The sequence below is a fragment of the Athene noctua genome, chromosome 1 (assembly GCF_965140245.1).
Source record: "Athene noctua chromosome 1, bAthNoc1.hap1.1, whole genome shotgun sequence".
NCBI lineage: Eukaryota > Metazoa > Chordata > Aves > Strigiformes > Strigidae > Athene > Athene noctua.
Genome location: NC_134037.1, coordinates 45686774 through 45711161, shown reverse-complemented (window position 1 = coordinate 45711161; position 24388 = coordinate 45686774). Strand labels below are relative to the sequence as shown.

Here is a 24388-nt window from a genome sequence, read left to right as displayed (position 1 = left end):
CAAAGAGGCACCACTGCATGAGTAGTCTACCCATGAGCCTACATAGAGACCAGAAGTGCTGTAGTTTTATCTGAGCAAGCTGTAAGATGGATTCATGCAGACCTCAAATCCCAGTGCTATTACTTAGAAATTTGTGCCGATTTGTTTTAAGAAGCCGAGAAACAAGAGAATTGAAAACAAGGCTGCAAGTTCTAACAGAGCTACGGTTTGCTTATTTCCAGCAGATCTGCCAATAACCAGCTACAAAAGTCACATTTTGCCACTTAAAAACAGAGAAAGGAAAGGCTGTTGCTCAGAAAAGTATTATTCTACCTACGGCACTTGTTCCAATTTTCTGAGAGCAGCAGCAAATGAGGCTATGAGATGCATGTGTATAAACATTTGTGTATATATACATACATGCATATATAAATGTCAGCCTTATGGATCTACAAAAATATAATGGTGGTGTTTAAATACCACAGGTGAAGGACATGAGAGGCTGACACTAAATACTTTAAAACAAAGTAGAAGCATTAATTTGTATACTTTGTATTGCCCTTCATTTTTCTAGATCTTCCAAACAGCAGTTTTGTTTTGGGAATTGAACCTCTGATTTCTAAGACAAGATTACTCTTCCTCCTGCATACATTCCTCCTAGGGAGAGAAAATCCCCCAAGAATTAGCAAAATATTCAGAAAATGGTGAATATTCCTTTTCTTTCTCCTTCAAAATACTTCTGTATCATAAAGACTGATTTTCCACATCTAAGAGACAATAAAAATATCTGGGAAGGTTTTCCAAACTATGTCTCCTTGAATTCTTTTAGTAGCCAGGAGATATATCTGAATGTTAGTGCTTCCCTCTTATCTATTTCCAAAAATATTTTATCATTTTATAACACTGGTTACAATATAGCAAGTCTAACACACGATGCAGTAAATTATCTAGTGAGTTCATTACCATTTCAGCCTACACCAGTATCAAACAAACAGGGACACTCAGAATGGCATGTGAAATCAAATGGTCCATATTACCAATTTCTGTTTGAAAGCTGCAAGTTGCGAGACAATCAACCATTGGTTAAGTCAACAGAACGTGTTTTAAATACTTAATCATTTAATGTTATTAAAATAATTTCGTATTTGCATACAGAATGTCAGATAGCGTATAATTTACAAAGTAGCTCAATGTCATATAAAATTGTGTACATTCAGTAGAGAAACTTAATATTCTGTCTAAATAACAAGAAATCAAACCTGTTCTCTTTATACAAACTCTATTTCTTAAACAGCCTGAGCATTTTTCATCTCTTACTCCTCATTGTCCTTTATTGTCAGCTATGACAGCCTCCATACAAGGAAACTACCACCTTTGCTTCTGGCAAACTGTTTTGATTTTACAGGTAGGAAAAGACCAGCATTGATGTGAACACTGTTAAACATTACTGCCTTTTATATATATATATATAAAATTCAATTTTTTACCTTATTGAAATAAACTTAACCTTGGTTAATCTGTTACTGAGCTTCCATACTTGGCCTCTTCAACTTTCATTTGTTACAATTTCAGGCTTGGGTATATTATGATTAAGCTTACAGAATATGTGAACTGTTGGAAAACAGAAATATTTGAACAGAGTAGGGGTTGCACAGAATTTGCTTTCCAAGAATTTTGGCAAGAATGGGTGAATGACTTTTTCAGTGAAAATAATTCTATTTCTTGACTTACTACTCAAACTTTATTTTATGCAAAACCCTAAAATTACACACATGAAATCAATGGGCATTACTGAAGTAACACAATTAAAATATTTATGGTTTGAAAATTATCTTATTTTAAAAATAAGTTAGAATTATATTTGACATACAAGAATTATTTCAGTAATAGTGGCAGAACTTTATTTTACACATTCTTCCACTTTCCTAAAGACAAAGTACCGCTCATGTAAAAATAAGGCTAGTGAAAAATTGAGAGAAACATTTATCCAATATTTCAGTCTATAAAGTTTATGTAGAAGGATAATAAACTAAATTATTTTCAAGAAACTCAGGATAAACAGAATACCACAAGTTTTCTCAAGGAGCTGACAGAATGCAAGCAAGCGCTTCTAACTGCTATAGGAACTGGAGTAAGAACTGAACAAGTCCACTAAATTAACACATAGCATGTAAAATATGGCAGACATAACAGTATTTATCCACTTCCAAAATATCAGTGCAAAAGGGTATCACCTCCTCTGTCCAAATTACAAATGGTAAATGAACAGCTATTATGGAGAGTAACAGAATACATTAATAGCATGAGTGTGCTTATTCCCATAAGCTCTCAGCACATTTAGCTCACATTAGCACTGGGTCACTTCTCTTAAGTTTACCAATTTACACTCGTACTCAATGTTTTTACTGTTGTGGTCCAGTGGTCTGGAAGCTGAAAACATCCATTAACGATATCCAAAAGTAAAGATGGCCTTTCATTGGTATACTATTATGTATATGTTTCAAAACTAGCATTTGAAATTAAGATATAGAAGCTTACATACACTTACATGCAATCCTCAGATCACTATAAATCCAAATCAGAGAAGTAAAACTATAAGCCCGTGTGTGTATGGAACAGAATACACTGTTATCTGAAGAATAACCATTTCTTGAGGTCTTACATGAAGATGCCAATTAAAACCCACTAATTTCATATCCAGTGTCCACAACTGCTCTGTCTCAACTACATTTAATGTGTGTAATACATACCCTGTAGTACCGGTACCACATGTAGTAGTACATAACAAAACTCCATCTGCCACCATCACCCAACAACTCTGTTCCAAGGCTGTTATTTGCAATTGTTAGAAGCCAAATTTTAAAGTTTGTTAAGCATTTTCTGATATCCTTCCCTTCTGGATAAAAAAAAAAATAAAATAAAATCTGACTGTATCATGGATGTGGATGCACTGAATAATAATTTTATTCCTCTGTTACAGAGGATTTCCTAGGCCTGAGAACAAGATCTTTGATAGAGGTAGTGATTTCCTGGAGCTCTCTTCGGATGGTATCAGCTTCTTCCTTCTCTTCCAGGTTATCTGTTATGTTGCTGTCTCCATGTTCAGTTTTCTTAGTCTGGCTGATCAATTGTTTCACTACTAATCCTTGGTATTTGACTAACAGAGAATGCTGATCCTAAGGGGAAAAAACCAGAACAAAACAAAGGAATGTCAATGTTACAGAGAAGGTACAAAGACCTTTAATTAAAGACTAAATTTTAAAAAAGCATTCTCCCATTCTTGCATAAAGAAGGTTAGTGATACATAAATGTACTTCCATCAAGGTATTTTGCAACCTAAATTCTGAGAGGTGTTCAAAGAGGCAGAAAAATGAAAGTGTATCCATGCTGCAAGAACAGGACAATTAACCACTGAAGCAGAAAAGCAATGCAGCTAGTAGAAAACATCAATTTTGGCAGATTATAATATAGAATTTCTATATTTTTATTTTTGAAAACGTACATTTTTCTTTAAAGCTGAATTAGAAAAGTTTAAAAGCAACCATGCTCTAGCTGGGAGGAAACAGAACACAAAAATATGTCAGTTATAAGAATGATAATATCCCCCAATACGTAGCTGTCTCTATGGATAAAGGCAAAAACTACAGTAACAGATTTGATTTTTTATTTTATTTAAAAAATTTGAAGACAGATCTCTGAAATGATAGGTTTGAAACACAATACAGATCAGAGAAATTGTATATTCTGCACATAAAGTAATGATTAGACATTAAACACAAAGATGTCAGTCTTTTGCAGCAGGAATAGTATAAGGCACAACTTTTATGTTCTGTCACAGAAAAAAGGTACATTGCCCTTAAAAAGCTAGAAGGGAATACCTCTGGGATCTTGCCACTTAGGAAATTAATGATCTGTGGTACTGATCTTCCTGGTGCATGAAGCATACAGTGGGTTGAAAACTGAAATAACAGTACTGATGTCAGGTGCAGAACAAGAGCTGGATCTTCTGAGACTTTTAGTTGTTCAATCAGAGCTTGTCTATGCTGAAATAGGACTTGCCTAAGGAACAGGAATACATTATATAAAAAATATATTTCTTGTTCTGTTTTATAGCAGTTGATAATAAACTCTAAAACATATTTAACTTAATTTTACTGTTCTTCTCTGACCGACCAGTTCTTTATGTGAAATTCTATATTAAAAAAAAAAAAGCTAGCACTGGTGTAACTCAGATTTTGAAGAGCCCCCTAGAGAATTTATAAACTGGTATGTTGTAGTAAGCAGTCAGTCAAGCAAATTATCTAAATAGGAACCCTCCCCCTGCTCCTTCTCCCATGGAATTAGGACTGCTTGGCTTTGCATTTTTCAGTTAAACAGTCTGGAAAGAAAGACTGTCTCCTACACATTCTGTGTGATTGGTACCAAACCAACCACCTGACATTTGTGCAGCAAAAGAGCTACACTTCACATACTGTGTATATAATAAATAAAATTAAGGTACCTTTCCTTCTTTTTGTCTCCTTTTTTCACCATAATACCACAAATATCCACTGCAGAATCCAGGCATGAAAGAAAATCTTCTATGCTCTATTAAAAAATGATATAAATATTTAATCTGTATAAGCAGATTCTAAAAAAGGTTACCTACTGTTCACAATTAATCCCACAAACAGATGACTTAGAATACATTTCGAATAAACTATGGAAGAAAAGAAAAAGTTGAAAGTATTTGTTTTAGTGTTATATACTAAAACAAACTATAATCCATTAGTCTTAAAAATGGAATTAAGGAATACATGCTCTACAATTATTTACAGGGTTTTTTTCCTAAGAAACATATCAGTATGGCCTTTTGTATAGAAGATTTAATAAATTACTTTCCTTTGTACTTACACTGCCATAATCTAAAGGGTTTATTTTTAAATATCTAGGATATTACTAGTTCAGAAATACATGGGAGAACAATTGGAAACATCAGGAACAAAATATAAGAAACATCAACCACTTTAACTGCTGATCCTCTCTCAGCTTTTACTTTTCTGGCCTGCACATAAAAAATACACTGGATTCCATCTGGAAGCAAAGAGCTAGGTGACTACCAATATCAAAATGTAAGACCACCTTTTCATCTCCTAAAACTCACAGATATGAAACTGTACTTACTCTCACTGATTTACACAAATTCAAAAGATTATTTTGCCTTCACCCTTCACCGCAGCAGCGGTTATGTACCACACTAGTCATGTTGGCTGTTTATTAGCATTGTATCAGCAGAACGGAAAATCTGAACTCAAAGATTCTGGATCACTTTACCTTGCCATTCAGAGAAGTATGCAGTTTAGTTAAAGGACCTTTGGTGTCTTCTGGCAATTTACCTAAAATTTTGGTCCGGACCTGTATGAGACATGAATGGAAATAATCTGTAATAATTGATTACCATTTTAGCTGCAGGAATATTTAAGCAGAAGATGATTAAATATTAAATAAACATCACTGATCTACTTGAGACTGTCAAAAAGGAACTGTTATCCGTATACCTCACTTGTGATTGTAGAATAATTTTCTGTTGTCATCATTGACTCAGATGCTAGGAAGTTGAAAATAAGATTTGCAATATCTGTACAGACAGTCTTCAACAGGTGTTTGGCTAGATTAGTCTGAGTCTCATCTGTTAAAAGAAATAAGTGATTAAAAGTAACTTACAATAGTTATCTGATTCTATGACAGTTATCACAGCACTTCCTAAAACATGGACCTTATCAACCATGAGCAGTATGAGAAAGTTATCTGGGTACCTGAAGCTCACATCCCTCATTTGCAGTTGCTTATGGAACACTGTTCAGTGAGAAACATGAGCTTTCAGGTCTGTAAGTTCATTTTAATGTATTGTTAGTCTTTCAGAGGTGTACCTGTACGAGCAGTAAACTAGTCCCTGTACAATTTTCCCAAACCACTAATGAACAACCACTGCTATCCATCAACAAGTCAAAAGTATGTAAAGGAAGAGTCTACAGGACAAGCAGTTAAACAGAAGAGGAGGCACATGCCTTTAAGGCTGAAGCAGCAGAATTTTAGAAAAAAGAAGCTGTAGAACACATGTACAAGAACAGAGGCCAATGGGAAATAATTCCCTTTATTCCTAAACACAGGAATATTGAAGTTTTTTGCTAGTGTTTCCTTTTAAGTTTTCTGCAGAGAAAGTTCTAGAAGAAAGCTGAATAGAGTAGAGAATTTTTAAAATGTCTACAATATTTTCCTAATGCTACTTTTCTGTCACAAAATACAGGTAGCTAAAGAAGACACCTTACAAAGTAACCCACTGCAAAATGACTACATCTTTTTGAAAAACTACCCTCAAGGAGCAGGTACTTCCAGTATCAAACCTAAAAGATGTTTTCACAGGGGCTTCTTAGAATCAGGTAGTATTCAATTCTCTGATTAGTGGCACAGGCGACAGAATAAAGTGAGCTCACTAATTTTTTTTCTTTCCCACACCCCCTCCAATAAAATCTGGGAAGGGATGCAAACATTTTGGAAGGAAGAACAGGAACCCACAATTATCTTGAAAGAAAATATAACAGACTATAGATATGAAATAAAGATAACGCATTTCAGTAAGTGTACAAGCAATGCAATCCAGCATAAGGTCAGCATTAGGCAGTGTAAATACAGCTCTAAATTTTTCAACTGTTGCTCTTCTTCTTTGACCTTGAAGTAGATTCTGGAATAAATTCAACATTCCTGAAGTATCATATACCATTTTTTAAAGTATGTATTTATTGTACCTGTGAAATGCTTAGTTCCCTTTTCAAATAACCGGATGTTGTTGTACAAGTTTGAGAATTCCTCCTGCAAGTCCTTCATAGTCTGTCTTCTGCTAGCTCCAGAGGAAGATGTTGAAGACGTAAAAACAGAACGCACAACTTCCTGGTACGTTTTTGTTAAAGGTCTTAGAACAGAGAAGAAAAGAGAAAAAGGGAACATTAAGCAAAGTGTAAAACCATAGAACGTTTTTCCAAATACATCACCAATAGAGAAAGCTACCTCATTACATAGTAAATGTATGGGATATGAAAGTCACAGAATGGTAAGATAAATAAAAAGCAAATAACTGAAATCAGAATAAAGCATTAGGAAATTAAAATGTACTTCTGTAATTGCAGAAATACTATTGGTTACAGTATGCATGGTATGTAAGTGATTGCCAACGTTTTAACTCACAACAACTCCTAAATGGGGACAAGATGAAACTAGAAAAGATTTCCAGAAGCAAGACAATTCATAAACTCTTTCAGGGGTCTGTGGACAAATTTCAGACCAATGAGAGCTGTAAGAGGGGGAAGATTTAAGTTTCATTGAAATAGCACAGGCCCTTCTAAAGATGCAGTTACCATTGCACTCCAAGTTTATTCAAGCTTAGGCTCTTACAGTTCTTTCATGTCCTTTTTGCCCTAAACACACATATTTGCATCCTCTCTCTTGTATGGAACATCTTTTAAAATAAGTTATTCATCTTTGCTTAGATCAGTTTGCTGATCTAGCTTACTACTCAGTTCACACAGGTGCCAGCAGAGTCACAAAAGACAGGAAACATGAACATACCCCAAGGGCTGTGCAGGAGATGGGACTGGGGAAACCCCAACTTGGATCAGCATAAGGGGGTAGAAATACACCCATGAACCTGACTACATGCGTGCTGACAAAGCATGCAGAAACACCTACTGCTAAGCAGAAGCACTATTTCCCAGTACTGTGTCAGCACAGCTTTCTAATACATAAGTAAATACGTAACATGGGGCCCTAGAGAAAAAGAATGTTGCGGTTTACTTCCATCATCAAAACTTTTTTTCTAAGCAGGAAAAGAGACTGAAGAGAAGATTCATCAGAAGTGAATCACAGACTTTATAACTCCAGTCGAATTACTGAAATTACCTCATTAGATGTTCAGCAAGTTCTGTAATAAGCTCTTCAGGACAATCCTGCATGTGGGTCTTTAAAACATCCTGAATTTCCTCTTGTGACATGAAAGGGAACTCCGGCTGCTTATTCCTACCTGTAGTAGCCATGAGGAACATTAATTGAGAAAACATTGTATTTAATTTTGCTGCAGTTACTCTGTAGCACGAAACATTGCAATGCCTCAAAGTCCACATCTCCACAGAAGAAATGCTTTACCGACAATGCAAAAAAGGGATGACTACATGACAGTTAAATTTTACACATATGAAAAACTGACAAAATTTCTCTTTGATCACTTAGAAGTTATTTTCTGTAATAGACAACTTAAATAGTGTATGATGGAATGCGTTTTTGGTGAGACATTTCAAACTGCCCGGCCCATCCCATAGTTTAGAAACAATGATGTCACCAAGACTAAACAGGTTTTTTAAACTGAAAAAAAACCCTAACCCAAACCCTGAATAGAACGGATTTTATGAGGTGGTTGTTTGGGGTTTTTTTTAAACTCCATTTAGTAAGGTACACAGTCATGTAACAGAGAGTATCCTAAACTTAAGGCTACAATATAAAATTCAAGACATGATAATACAAAAATATTAAACTAGACAAGTGCCAGTAACACAATCAACTTACATGCTTCTTGTAAATATATACTAATCAGTGCATCTGTATTTTGCTTTTGGACAAAAGATAAGGTTTGTCTCCATGCTGCAGAATTTAGTTTTTACATATAAGAACGAGATCAGGATGATGACAGGGAACCAGAAAGGGTTAGGCATTCCATGTTGCAGGTGCAGCATAAGCCACGTTTATTCTGCACATAAGGTAACTGAATGAATGGAAATGAATGATGTTCCTAGTTGTGCCACAGTAGCATTGAACAACACACGAGGCTATATAAACAGATGGAAAGGGAGGCTAAATCAGGTTTTGGAATGATCTTATTTATATTTGAATGGCTACATCTGAATTTATCTTGGGATTTTGGTTCAATCTATTTATTACAGCACAGCAATACAAGCAGCAATAATTGTAAAACCTGACAGGTTACATCGAAAAAAAAAGGTGGTTTAACACTGTTTTACTCAATAACTGAGAAATCTTGACAAATAACCTCATTTATATATGAATTACAATAATCTATGATAGTATCATATAAAATTAAGATGCTGTACTTCACAACTCCAAATATGTTTGCAAGTATTTTTCAGTCAGTACTGAAATTCTAGATACTACATATAAAATATAAGTATACATTTCTGGTACTCCATCGAATAAAAGAAATAACTCATAATTATGATTGTTTCATTTGCCACCAGTTTGCTAAGTCTAACAATAGGTGTTTACTTCTGAGGAAGCCATCCACGCTCCTTCTCCTAACAGTAAAATGGAGAAACGGGCACCACCAGTGAGTGATTCAAACTCATCCTGTAATACAGATCTAAAACAAGCGAGCCGGACTAGGCCTTCAAAGTATCCACCTTGCTCCATTACAAAGTCAGCAGTTATAAAGGGAACTAGCTCAGATATAAAAGTCTCAGTTTAATCTTTAACTGAGTTTAACTTACTTAAAATATTAAAACTCTATTGTGACTGTATATTTTATCCTTACGAGGAAAAACATCTTAGTACTGTTTAATTGCTATGATTAATTTAAGCTAATTAAGTTTTGGAACTGGATGAGAACTTATCCATTTATCTTACAGTACTCAGAAGGTGTTAAAAAAACAATATTCATCCCTAAATCTAAGGCATTTCCTACAATCTACTCGCTCTCATTTCCTTTACTTAAATTTTTTTTTAAAGACTAAGTTATACTATTCAGTGAATACAGTATGTCCACTTCACTCAGATAGCGATATCATATCCATTGACACAATTCTAACAGAATAGTATTCTCAAATTCTTTGATATTTTACCTGATTTTACCAATACAGTGGGGAAAAACAGAGATGTGGGAAAGCAAGTGATAAAAACATGTCAGTATGAGCAAATAGTCCCCAAAATAAAATGACAAACCTGTGCTAGTTGTCTGTGACTCTTCATCACTGTCAGCATCCTTTCTTCCTTTCTTCTTGGTTTTCTTAATTTTGATCTCTCTAGCATTACCACCTCCTCCTCCTCTCACGCTTCCACTGCCCTCTGGTGGAGAATTATTTGCTTAGTGCACAGTAAAATTCTAGCACTTAAAAAGTTTACAGTATTATGGTAATTTATCCACATTACTTGTTAGTGGTGAATTAAAAAAACACAGCCTGATTCTAAACGTAACCTACAATACATATTCCAGAATCTTAGGGACCTAAGTTTCATTCTTAAGAAAGAAAGCAACTGAGTCAAAGCTTTGTTTAAGCTAATAAATGTAAATATTAATCATATCAAATGCACATGATTAAAAAAAATAATTATCTTTTTTCAGCTGAAAATGGATATCAGTATCCATAATGTAATGGGAGATTTTCTGTTGGTTGAAAATAGCTTCTTAGTTAGCATTTAGCGTTTTTATTCAGCGATGCTGAATAACTGAGATATTCAAAAATATTCCAGATAATGTAACTTTATTAATTTTCAGAGAAGGAATCCTACATAATTCCAAAATATTATTGGAAATGTGCATTCAATTAACTAGAACACTAATTCTTTTTTGACTATTCCTAGATGACTATAAAGCAATGAGATGTTCCAGTTCTGATAAACATAACAAATTACTTAGTTTGTAGGTCCTGTAATCCATGTATTCACACTGCAGACAGGATCTCAATTTGCAGGACAGTACCCTTCCACAAGATAAGCTGTTCTCTTTTTCACAGCCTGTTCCCTTCTTTTTCCACTTGAAAGAAATTAAAACTCCAGAATAACTGGTTCTATACATGCACTAAGTCTTGAGAAAGTAGTTATTTTTGCATTTAATTATAAGGTTCAAGATTTCAAGTAACTGCATTATGTAGCAGTACTATAATTTAAGAAGAGGAAACAAAGACAAGATGCTACTACTCACAGAGCTAACCACATCTGTTACGTGCTATGGGTGGATGTTTAAGCTTTACTTCGCAGGAACAGCCAACCAGTTCACTGTCAGCTAGCAACAGACTTGTGAGACTTTCTGAGTTTTTCACCTCTCCAAAAAAAAGAGTTGGTGTTTTTCACAAGCTTATTTAAAATGTAACTGCATTTAGCTGAGCAGACACAAGCTGCTTGTCAACAGTGCAATATATTAGTTATTTTGGAAACAAGCTCCCTTCACTCTGTATTCCACTTTAATAGACATGCAGAAAACACTATAATCTGCAGGCAAGATCTTATCCACAAAGAGATGGAGCAGGAGAGACTATTGCCAGAAGAGCTGTATCTCTGACTACAGTAAACATGGGCTGTAACCTATAGAAAGGAATACAAGAGTACATGCCTCACAGATAGTTGTTTGTTGCAAATGGTATTACAAACGGACAACAGAGAATTTGTCTTCAAAATTTTCATTAATCCAATACATGATGGAATCCATATTTGTATGAGCTGCAATAACACTACGGCAGGTCAGGTTACACTTAAACAGTATATAGTGATATAGTCATGCACAGACCTTAAGATAGGCAACATGATTCTGCCATTATACAATAACACCACCTAATCCTTAAGCCATGATGTTGACTGTTTTATGGTTAATACACCTACCAATCCATAAAAAGACTGCTTCAGGGTAGGGCCTGCTGATAGTGCAGTGTACATTACTTGTGGATATGAATGAGTCTAGACACGTGGATTTATTCCAAACAGCCACCACACAAATGGAATAAGGCTTGAGATTAATTTAAAACAGAATATACCTTAAAGTAAACAGTGTTAATCTCCAAATAACTGCTATGTGTGGAAACAACAGAAAATTTTCTGGCATGGGATTCTCAGAAAAGATGCATATTATTCTCCAAAATACACCATCTCAATACATTATTTCTAAATTTAAGAGTAATTTTGGAAAAAACTTCTCAAGACTATTAAGAAATATTTTCATTTTCCTGGATCCCTGAAAAGTGAAGAGTAAGAGTGTATCTACACTGCGTAATAAAAAAATGGTAGAGAGGTCCTTGAGCTAATACTGGTTTGGTCAGTCCTCACTGCACAACTTAATCTTATATACATATAAATGAACACTGATTCCTTGCTTCTAAAGCCAGCTGACCTGTGTTGAATGAACTCAAGATATCTTTATGGCACTTCTGCAATTCTTAATCTGAAATTAGTTCTCATGGACATAGTTCAGATATATCTACACCTCCAGTATAATGATGAGAAGTGGTTAGATTATTTCTTAAATATCTTCAGGAATGGACTGGAGGCAACTAATGCACTACAAAATATAGTAAATTTATATCTGAATATTTCCAAGGCTAAGCCAAAAAAAACAAGGCTTGTTTAAACTAAATGTTGATGCCTTACCTGTTGCTTTCTTTCGTCTTTCATCTTTTTTGTCTTTTTTATTAGCATATAAATTTTCTAAACCAGCAGCCTGCTTTAAATCTTCTTCGGTGATTAAATTAACAGGGTTATTTTTCATTTCCTAAAATGAAGAACATGTACTTAACAGCAAAAAAGATATACACAGCAACAAAAGCTACATACGGAAACAATTAAGCCATCTGGCCATTTTTAAGTATACTAATCTAACACCATGTTTTCCAAGCAACACATGAAAAGACATTTATTCTTCAGAATTCAGCATCTGATCATACTGGTAGTGTGATGGTGTTCCCCGAGTGTAAATGAATATACACTAAATTACACTGATTACATATACAAACCCTTTCTTCATTATTGCCTTTCTTCTCAAGCAGAATTTTGGATGAGATGTAAAGAGATCACAGCAAATAGGAAGTCATGTAAGCTACACTCCAGCACTCAACACGTATTGCATCTTGACCAATAAAAAAAAATCTGTACCTTTTCAGCTTTCTGTTGCATCATATCAGAAAACAGATCAGCACAGCTGCTTAGAAATTTCTCACTGACCACAATGGTGTCACTGAAGACTAAACCTGAAGAATTTTTATTTAAAGATCTCATCACTTGCTGAAGCAAAATCCCAACATCTTCTACTGACAATGAACTAGGCAGAAGAGTCTAGGATAAATAAAATAAAAATTATTTACATACAATAATCTGTTCTAGAATGGACAGACATACTTGTATAAGAAGAAAAAGAATGCACAGACACCCCTTTTGATATCTGTTAGCTATTTAGAATACATTGTACTTTTAAAATTAAACTAGTAATTTAAGAGTAAACACTATTTTAAATCTTCTGACATCAGAAATCAACTTTGCTCCAGAACATGTGTTACCTCTGGGAAAACACAGGGCAACTTCTTCAAAATGCAGCTCAACGGATACAGAGTAACACCGAACACAAAACAACAGCAGGCCTCCTTACAAGTGACAAAGTATTGCTGCAAGGTCTAAAATTAGCATTTAGCCAGGACAAAATGGATAATATTCCTCTACTTACTGAAACTGTCATCAAAGTTCAGTTTAAATCGTTTTCCAAAAAATAACCCCATAGAAATATATTGCTCTCTAGCAGAATACATTAGCGCTAATCTTGAAATGAAAGTTAGGCTCGGGTATCTATCAAGTGAATACTGGTACGTCCTTCCCCTGTTTTTGTTCAGACCATCCTAAAGGCAAATAATGCCTTTTTACTTGCTATTTTAGTTAAACTGAATATTCTTGACAACATGCACTATACATATGTGTAGTTTCCATAAAGTATCATTTGACACAAAAATAAGACAAAATAAATAAATCCAACAACTGAAAGGTTTGCTTACCGCTACATCTATCCAGTTTCCAGAGCTGATGGCTTCCTCTACAGAGGCTTCAACTTGATCCACAATTTCTTGACCAACACAGGCTGCTCTCAGAAATAACAGCTGTGTGGACTTGTATCTTTTCTTAATGTAGCCTGCTGGGTCGGGGATGCCAAGTCTGTACAACGCATCAAATTCTATAAAATAGTTAGATGTCTGTTACATTTAAGTACCTTCATATACATACAGGATCTTATGTGGTAACTTTTTTTGAAAGCAGGAAATGAAGTATTACATATAGTTTTTATATAAGCAAATGCAGTCTCAAGCTGATGCTGCCCTAAAACTTAGTTCAGTACAAGCTACACCTAAACAGGGTTAAAAGAAATATGAAGTCATGGACATGACTTTGGTCTGAGTTTTGGAAACAAAATGTTTTTTCAGATTCTTATACCACTAAGTTTATCTTTGCAGTTATATCTTCCCAAGATATTCTAATAGAACATGAACAATATTTACAACATATACAATGTCAAAATGTTTTCAAAAGTTACTCCAATATACTCATAGAATCATGCAATGCCTCATAAGCAAAGTATTTCAACAATTTGGCAGTTTATACTTAGATGTTCTGAAAACATTCAAAGACTTTGACAGATGCTCTATCAGTCAAACAATATTACAGAAACACTTAATACTACCAGAGTAAATTATGCCAAACCTTTTCAAACTGCAAGACTAACTGTTATTTAGGGACTGGCCCTTTGGGACCACAAGGGTACATTTTCCCATACGTCCTGTTTTAAAACACCACCGTCCAGCATCACTCAGCTTTTAAGTCAGACTTGTTTGGATTTAAATCAGGACACTAGTGGTACCCACTCCAGTTTTACAAATCTTCTTTTGGAAAAGGTTCTTCCTGTGCATTGCACGCTTGGCTATCTGGACTACTAACAGTCAAAGTCTGGTTGCAATCTGGACACCTGGACAGATACTCCAACCATGTGTGTCAAACATGATCATTTGAGAAGCCTACAATGATCAAAATGTTTCCAGAACAGCAATAAAAGTAGCATTTGTAACTGTGAGAAGTAAAGTTAGTTTAGCAGTATGGTTCTCTCTGCTGAAATAAAGTATGGTTCTTTGTGATAAAGTAACACATACCATTACAAGCAAGATTGTCTTTTAACAAAGAAGTATCAACTACTGTATTGATTTCCACTTATTCTTGTGAGGTTTCACTCTAGACATGATCTATATTAGGGTAAGAGCAATTACCTAAACTAGTTTTAGAAAGGTATTTTATCTATGAAAATATAGATTAATTACCTAAATAACCATTCTGCTTGAAAAAGGAATCCACCCAGTTGCTCTGTGTTCTGGCATAGATGTCCGGAACAAACACAGCCTTATCCTGTCTCCCACCAATCACGGTGCCTTTTAGACGAGCAGCATTAACAAGTTCTTCTAGCACAGCTACAAGAAGAAAATAAATGAAGCAACATTTTCCACTTCGATATATCCATTAATCAAAACATAGAAATTATTTCCCATTTTGTTTTTCTTTTTTTCCCAACCATTTGTTGTTTGTGCTTGTTCTAGTGAAACATTTCTGAGTTCTAACAATTATTTTTAAGGCTTATGAGAATGTCTTGATAAAAGTTCTGGAAATCATACAATGTTTCAAAAGAGTAAGCCACAATGTCAGAACAAAACATTTTTTTACTGAAGATATACCTGGATAGTTTGAGCTTTTAATTTAGAAAATGTAGTCATAAAAGGATCTTTCTCTGTCCAGACAATAAAATATATAAACATTTCATTAATAATGTTCTCTTTGAATTCACTGCTTGCATGTTAACCAGGATGAAAAAAAGAGAGATCTGAACACACCAAAGTGACATGAAAAATTGCTACCTGAACTGCATAAATGTGAACACCTCCTGCTGGTTACCATCTGTTTACAATGTTCACACTATTGCCAGTAATAACCTCCTGATAATGCACAAACATTGCTGACAAAGAACATATTGGTAACTGGTAGTACCAAAGTACTAAGCCTTTCTTGATGCTAAATGAGGTATTTTCAATCCATTAAAGGTACACAGTAATATCTGATTTGCCTCCTATATTCGGCTTTTGCCTTTTTGTAAATCACTAGATACATTAAAAAAAAAAACCCACAATAAAACAAACAGTGACATCAACTGCCAAGCTCCATTAAATTCCAAAGCTTTGCTAGATGGCTTTTTTTATCCTCAGTTTGTGCTGATTTCTGTTTCATTGAAAGACAGGTTTTACCCTGGAACAGAACATTAAATGTTATCACATGCTATGGCTTCTTTCTCATTAAATATGAGTAGCAGTCAATATTACAACATGCTTAGTACAGCATATGGAGGTTTAGCTCACCTATACAGGAAAATTTACCTGAAAACCTGGTTCCAGAAGAAATACTGCATATTAAATCATTTTTTTGTCAGATATACTCATAGTATAAATAAGCCTCTAAAACTGCCACTAACAAAGCTGAACAGTACTTACACTGAAAAAATGTAGAAGAAAGAGAAACTGATTTAAACAAGGTATAGCTTAATGTAATCTAAGACAAGAGCTAGAAATCATGTTCTGCCATGGTTCAGTTACCTTGTATAAAATGGAGCTTGTAAGACATATTCTTAAAATTAGATTTTTACACTTATTAATAGTTTAGTTATGCTAGAAAATAGTCAACCTGTCTGTTCTACTTAAGCAATTGTCAGACAATACAGCTTTGTTCTTCGCAATCTCAACTTATTTTTGTTCAAGGTTTTTGGGAAAAAGAGTAAAACTTTAATAGATTTTCAAACAATTTTGTGGAACACTAGCAATGAACTGGAGTCTTTAGAGAAAGGGGGAAAAATTAATATGCCAATTAATTTTTTTATTATTTCAAGTGCCAGTTCTAAAGCTCTAGGGCAGAGAAGGTGCTTTCATAGATTTCACAGCCCCTACTACAATTATGCCTAGAAAGTCTTGTTTTAAAACAAAACAACAGTACCTCTGCAGAACTACTGTAATCTCACATTTGTTTTTAAAGGTGATTGAGCAGTTTGTAGTGTCCTATTAGTTCTCTGTCAAAGTCTGGCACAGAAGAAAAGCATCCCTCCATGCCTGTCCTACACCAGCAACACAATGTTCAGAAATAAAGAACATCTGTGCTTTCATTATGCTTTGTAATTACTGTTTCGACTTCTAACAGTTTCTCATTTCTAAAACTGTTTTCTATCATAACTTCACCCCAGCTTAATATGAATGGCAGCACCGCTATGTGATAGAACCAAAGAATATTATTTCTCTTGTCCAGCAATAAATGTTGATTAAATAATTAGCTGTTTGTAAATTATAGAAACAGTACACTGAATTTTTTTTCTGGAAGAGACACAAAATTGACAAAGACCACTTAAAAACATTGCTAATAATGACAAACATAAAAAGCAGAGAGTGTAAATCACATCATTAATAGGTATTTTTCAAGTTTCCAGCATTTGTGAAATTGCAATGGTATCTCAGCAACTAGACAGAATGAAATCAAATGTGCTGTAAAATGGTCTTTGAAACTTATGAAACTGCAGAGGAAATGAAATACAGTAAGACAAACTAAAGCAAAAGATGAACAAGCTCCCTTAAAAAAAGTATTAGAAATACACATAGCCACTGTGATGACTAGTGGTGACTGGAAAACACTAGAACTTCAATTCACATTAAGATTGTACATGACCAAATGTGACCATGTACTTGCAGGACTGTTTGAAGAAGACGGTAACTGCATACTGGAATTTTTTGAGTACTGCAACATTATTATAATGCAGTTTAGCAGATTTCCTTTTAATCCATGAATATCCGGATGGCACATTCCAAAAAAAAGAGGACATCTGAAACTGATTATGTGAAAGTAGAATGTTTATGTGTTTTTATTTAAATGCTAAGATTTTAACTTTTAATGAATAAGCTTGTCACAAAGAACAAGAAGGTAAGCAGAGAGATATTATAGTGGAGCTAAAGTGTGCAATGCCCTGAAGGCAAAAAGACCAAATCAGACAAAAGAGAAATATTAACTTTCATGTGAAGAGATAGAAAACCATTAAAGGATTTCCAAGACCACTTGGTCTTCGGTCAGCCAGCACTTGGTCAGCCAGCATACAAGCCTAATGATGCTTGAAGCAATATTGTGGACAGACGGGAGGGGGTAGTCAAAGAAGAGCTGCAACATTAGAAGTGAGAAACAATTAAGTACTGCCTAAAAGTTTCAGCTGTTGGATAGTAAATCTTTAGGCATTTCTATTTAAAAAAGGAACTGTGGAAAATAAAAGTAAACAGTTTAAGGATATGCTTTATCTCTCAGCATATAAAGACATTTAACTAAGAGCATAACAAAAGCTCTGCCTCTGCTATCACAGAGAAAAGTCAATAAATAAAATCCAGAGCAGTTAATGCCATTTGGCTACATAAAATCTGTCCTCTTTTGTGTGCTTCACTGATAAAACTGCCAGTAGCTAAGGGCAAATAACAAAACAGATGGCAAAATGAGTACTGTATTCTTGCATCATTCTGCCCCCAGAGGCATTTCATCAACATATGCTTTCATTGCTTTAAATACAGAAAACATCTCTTCTGTTATGGATAGCACAAAAGGTTCAACACTTTCCACACTAAAGAGAAACTTATTGTTCTTTGTTCCAAAATCAAGGCTATTATGAAAATGCTTCTTGGAAAGCATACTTTTAGTAATGAAGAATCTATGAATTAACGAAAAAACATACACAACAGTCTGAATGAAACTCACAGTAAAGTAAATGTTCTTGAAATCCATACCGAGTGATCAAGTTACTTACAGGTGTAGGCCTTGGAAAAAAAGAAAAACAAAACAATATAAGTTAATGACCTGAAATTGATGTGGAGACTCTAGAAATAAGAGAGGTTACTCCAGATGGACAAAACTACATATCTTAGCCCCAGGGTGCGACACAGCTTAAAAGGTTTTAATTTGGAACTACTATCAAGTTGTATCTTGTAACAAAGCTGCAATCACTATTGTAAGGAAACGTTCACTGTCCCAAGTTTTTCTCTTCATACAAATTGATACAGAAGGTTACTGATTTAATACGAAAAAATTATCTATAATCACACGTAGTGAGTAGACATCAGTACGCAATTGACTGGGGAGTGGTGGAATGACAATGAGGATAGATACTCTCCAAACAAATGAAAGAACTACTAATTAACATTTTCTTCAGCCAAAAAACTTAAGTATGTTATATATTGTTATATTTTTCTTGTTCTCTTTTCAAAAAGGTCCTAATTTAAAAAAAAATGAGTCTAATGTAACTAAATATTTCACCCCCAAACTGAACTACACTTAAAGAAATCTATAGCTAGGTCTTTATTTTCTTTTCTATTTTAATCACAAAAGTACTTTTATATGTAGTTGCACGTGCTGCAATTTACCGAGTAATCGCAGTGAAGAGACCACGAATGCGTGCTCGATGCCGGGACACAAAGGCTTCTGTAAAAATCACCCCACGGTTTTCCTGGTCTAGCTGTCCATGAATAATTCTACCCAAACGCCTGGATAATGCCTGTAAATAGAAGCTGGGATGACTGCCAAAATTGTATATTAATGATGGTAAACAAAAAGTAATAAAAAAATTTTTATTAACATATCAGCAAATCAGTTTTGCTAAGACAAATAAAATATTCAGAAATGAGGAATACAAGGAGAAATTACTCTTTAGTTATACTGAGAATGTGTCTTACTACGTGTAAGGTGATGCCATTAGGGCCCACACCCCAAACTTCAGGGAATCCAGCTTTCCTCACAGTGTCCTCTTCTATCAGATATATGTGTATCTCACGATGAAAGAAAACTTTCCAAAATAAATAAGTAAGGTTTAGAGATGCACAGTGAAAACTAAGATTTAACCTTCATATTAATTTTGCATGAACCAGAGGCAGAAAAATTTGCTATTCATTTTTTAAGATAAAAATTAGGAACAATAAACACAAGAGGTGCAGTTTATAAATGTGCATCCTTGTAAAGTGAACTAAACCCAGGAAATACTGTCCAGGAAACAAAAAGAAACCATGTAATAATTTTTGTATGTTAGAAACGTTTTTGTAGAAGCTGATCATGTGACAAATATTAGATGAAATCTGGTCATAAATTGAGTCAACAAGGTTGTCTGTGGTACCTAATATAACTGTTCACCTAAGAAATGCCACAGGATTATCCTTTGAAATAGTATCTTCCAAGCAAAATCCAACCTTGACCAAAAGTCAACAATGGTAAGACAATTCTCCCTAATCCTTTTAAACACTACAACAGTCACTAACAAAGATAAACAGTTTTTTTCTTTCTACTCTGAATGTCTGGCTTCAGCTTCTAGAAACGAACGTTTATTTCACCTTTTCTGAACAAACTGAAAGGTCTCTACCACTGTATTTATGCCTCCTGAATAGCTAACAGGACTGATAAAATTACCCCTACGTCTTTAACACCTCAGACAAATCAATTTTCGTTCTTATGCTAATCTAACCTATTCCTAACATTACTAACCCAAATCTGTTCCTAACAGTTATAAAGATTCTGAGGAAATTTTTCCCAGTAGTGAAAAGGCAGGCATCAACCTCTATCTGTGAATAGCTGTTACACTGCAACTTTTATTATCTAATACTTTTCTGCTTAGAATGACAAACAGCTCATTACAATTAAAGCCATGAATATGGCAAAGATAACAAAAAAAGATGATCGCAATCAATTCTATATTTGCTAGGTCGGTGGCTTGCATCACCTGTATCAAGAAGTCTCCTGGAAGGTCGTATGCCTTGCAGAGTTCTGATATTGTCACCTGGCCAGTTTCCTGTAGTTTATCATTTATTTCTTCTGCTAATTGATCCAGGTAACTCCTTATTTTAAAAAAAGAAAAAAAAAAATCCCAACACATTAAGTGTGAACTTCAAGATCAGCCTGTTAGTCACATGCTGAATTATTAATTGACCTGGCACTATATCTCCTTCTGTTGTACCTTTGCAAAAATGAACTGAAATTTATTTTAAATGAATAAAGAAGAACAATGACAGTGAAAATGTGGTTTGGGGTTTTTTTTAAATCCTTCTAACCAGGTAGGTAGTATTAAAATTGGTCATTTGTCAGCTTATATGAAACTGTCAAAAAGCAGGAACAGGAACACATTATATGTCAGTGAGACTATTATATGTCACAAGGGCTTTAGTGAGCAAGATAGGTCTTAATTATTTCAAGAGAGCCAGGAAGTTCACCTTCTTTGCCAAGAATAAATCCTGCATCACAATCAATAATAGAAACAACCCCTTAAGAGTATCACTTCAGTGGTTGTTAGTGTGCTGAATGCCATGAAATAACTTGCTCGTACATCTTAGACTTGTGAGGTAAAGCAAGAGGTGGGAAAAAACGAGAGGGTTTGTCAATAACTGAGGCAGACAGATAGCAAAGCCACACAGCAAATGAGATCTGGCTGCTGCACACAAAAACACCTGGTAAGAAGCGAAGCCTCTCAAGTGCAGGATACTAGGCAAAGACATTCAGTAAGGCCTGAATCCAAGGATTCACTGGATGCTCTGCTGATAGGCTTCACTTGCCATTCAGAAAAGAAGCACTAATCACCACCCAGCACTGATTATCGCCAAGCAGCCCTAGTAGCAGTCAAGAAAAATGTATTTCACTTCAGAAACAACAAAGGCTGGCCAACACTTTTAGTCTGCATTATAAAAAAATACATGTGAATTATACATATTGCTCCTGAAAGTACTCACTCATTTATAAGCTGTCCCAGTACAAGCTGAATAGTTTTTTCAGATTTAACGATGTCATTAGCTCTGTTTTCAATATGCAGAAGGTCCACATTTATTACCTAAAAAAATACCCCCAATGAAACTTCTTATCAGCACTTTAAATTTAAATTAATTCTCAAACACTGTGATATTATATTTACACATTCCTATGACAAAGAGGGTTTTTTTTTTACTATTGCATTTTCAACTATTGCTTTTATTTTTTTCTAATGTTGCACACATACACAGTTAATCTGTGATTCGGAATAAAGCAGCAATGCTTTAGGAGGAAAAAGCTCTCTTTGCAACTGTGACTAGGTTAAAAAAAATCTATGTAATAAAAAATTCCAGAAAGTTAAGAACAGAAGATACTAAACTGTCTTTCAGAGAGGTTTTCTGATTCCAAGTAATTTTACTCAAGCCAGAAGGGAAAATTAGACACAGAGGAAGACTACTGGAGGATAAAGATTAGTAGAGGCAAGAGGTTGATGAAGGAAGAAGGAAGATTCAAAGAGACAGGCGAAGTAAATTACGCATGCTCCTGCAGCTTTAAATTTAAATAGGAAACATATTTCTTTACTGTTTGTCCCCCTTAGTTTACTAAGGAAGAGTACATAAAGAAAATCTGTATATTTTAGTAGTGATTTCAGAGATCCTAGATTATCATTATGCAGAGAGGAGCTTTCTATAAAGCAGTAAATGGATGGATGATGTAATCTGCAGAACTCTGACATGAGCTGCCAGCTGTTCATAAACTTTGTTCTCTTTTAAAAAATTAGCTTAGCTGGAGTATAACTGATGAACTCCATATTTACAATATACATGGTGAAGAAAGAAAGAAGTATATAGATTTTTATTACTAAAAAGTTACCTGTTGTAAGTCAACAATGTTTACTCGACCTTAAAAAAAAAAAAAATCAATAAATATACTTTTAGTATATAAAACATGTTTCAACAGATTGAGAATATAGCATAGTCTATCATGTACAGAATATTTCCTCATTACTTTTTTACAAAAAAAAAAAATCAATTAAACCAATTACAGCTTTATATATTGTCAAATCACAGAAACCACAGATGTTCAGTGCAAGATATCCCATGTTGTTCTATCCTATGGCCTTCCTGACAATCCAATACAGAAATTCCAGAAGTTAAAATCACTGTTCAGACTCCCTCCCAATTAGTTTTTGCCTCAGTGCTGATCTGGATTTGACCCCAGTTCATGGGTATCAAAATGGAGATTGCCAAAACTTTCTACCTTTGCATGATGCTACTAACAAAACCAAACATCTTTAAAATCACTTTAAGCTATCATACTGGTATGATAGACAATGGCATAACAAAAACTGTGGCATACTTGTGGTAATCATAAGAACATGACTAATCTGTATGAACATAATAAGGAAGTTTATTTTCCAAACATATGAAGCCATGAAATTAATTCTTAAATATAACTAAAAGTACAATATACTGTACTCATTAAAACCATCGACAAAAACAGTTTGAAGCATATTTAATTCTTTAGATATCTAAGTCAGACCTTACAGAAATTCTGCATGGGTGACAATAACCAAGTAACATATCTTGATATGCTTACCTAAAAGCTAAACACAGACCTGAAGTGAATATAAAATAATAGCAGGTGAATTGACATATAAATGAAGCAACAGGAAGCAAGCTCACTTCTTTGCAAGATTAATGGTACTGAAGAGAACTTTCAAATTCTTCTGTAGTCTTCAAAATTAACTTCCAAATCCAGAGGAAGAAAGCAAAGGCCACACTTACCACCACAAACGTGAAGCTCATCCCGGATCTCTTTACTGATCTGTGCTGGAGTGACATACTCTTTCCCATCAAGTGTGTGCACTACTTCCAACTGCTTTTCCGCGATCAGCTTAGTGACAATTTCTATACAGTTCCGCTCTGACAATCTATCAACAGCATAAAGAGAAACCAATTCTTCTAAGTACTTGCTAAAATGACCTGTAAATTAACGTTTCAAAAGTAGTAAACACAGGGAGTACAATGATGATTACTTGCTGTTCTGCGTGAATACTTTTTAAGACAAAAAACTAATTCAGGATCCTACATATTGCCCCCCAAACCGTCCATATGGTTTCACTTATGCAGATAATCCCTCTAAAACAACTTTTACTCTATTCCGGAACAGCTGTCAGTCCCTTCTGCTGTAAGAATGCACCTGCCTGCAAATTTAGAAACGGTTGTGCTTACAGAATTCGTGTCTTTGATCCTTCTGTACTTTTTTTCAGTTTTTTTTGCTTGTTCGGGATTTTTTTTGTTGTTGTTGAGTAAATTCTGGGTAACGACCTCAACTGCTCAACTGCACATAGGGATGACACGGAGCACAGTAGCCGTGACGGCGTTTAGCAGCTTGAACTGAACGGCGATTACCGGCCCATGCACTTTCGTGGACGCGGATACACTCTCCAGGGGCCCCGGACGCCCAGATCGGCACCAGTCAAAGGGGGGCTGCAGAGGGGCAGTGCCCGGCTGAAGCCCCCGGGACCCCGCTGGGTGCCAGGACCAGGGGCCGTGAGGGCGGAGTGGGGGCGGGGAGCGGAGGGCCGCGGGCGCGGGGAGGGGGCGCCGGCAGCGGGGGCGCCGGCGGGCGGGCTCCGAAGGCCGCAGCGGGTCCCGGCGCCGCCCTGCTCACCTGTGGGCCACCTCGGCAAACTGCGCCCGCTGGAAATCGGCCGCCAGGCGCCGAATCTCCTCCCAGGCGGCCGCCATCGCCGCCTCGCCGCTACACGTCAGCCCCCGCCGGGCGGGCTACGGGCAGC

At 35.3% G+C, this 24388-nt stretch overlaps 1 protein-coding gene across 1 annotated transcript; it reads right to left on the bottom strand.

Moving 5' to 3' along the window:
• Window positions 1-1078: 1078 nt before the first annotated feature.
• Window positions 1079-24388, bottom strand: UFL1 (UFM1 specific ligase 1). The gene is made up of 19 exons (XM_074896073.1): window positions 24262-24388; window positions 23373-23518; window positions 22459-22487; window positions 21570-21667; window positions 20570-20684; window positions 19227-19357; window positions 18565-18623; window positions 15069-15215; window positions 13761-13936; window positions 12874-13053; window positions 12373-12493; window positions 9958-10080; window positions 7912-8032; window positions 6765-6928; window positions 5517-5647; window positions 5293-5373; window positions 4481-4566; window positions 3858-4038; window positions 1079-3155 (listed from the first exon to the last, which is right to left on the bottom strand). Exons 1-19 carry the CDS (start codon window positions 24336-24338, stop codon window positions 2943-2945), a joined length of 2379 nt encoding a protein of 792 aa, XP_074752174.1. The 5' UTR covers window positions 24339-24388; the 3' UTR covers window positions 1079-2942.

Coding starts and splice junctions, on each gene's coding strand:
- UFL1 (XM_074896073.1), bottom strand. CDS start 24,338: ATGGCGGCCGCCTGGGAGGAGATTCGGCGCCTGGCGGCCGATTTCCAG. Junction 22,488..23,372: donor TGAGCTTCACGTTTGTGGTG/GTAAGTGTGGCC, acceptor TTTTTTTTTAAG/GTCGAGTAAACATTGTTGAC. Junction 21,668..22,458: donor ACATTGTTGACTTACAACAG/GTAACTTTTTAG, acceptor GTATTTTTTTAG/GTAATAAATGTGGACCTTCT.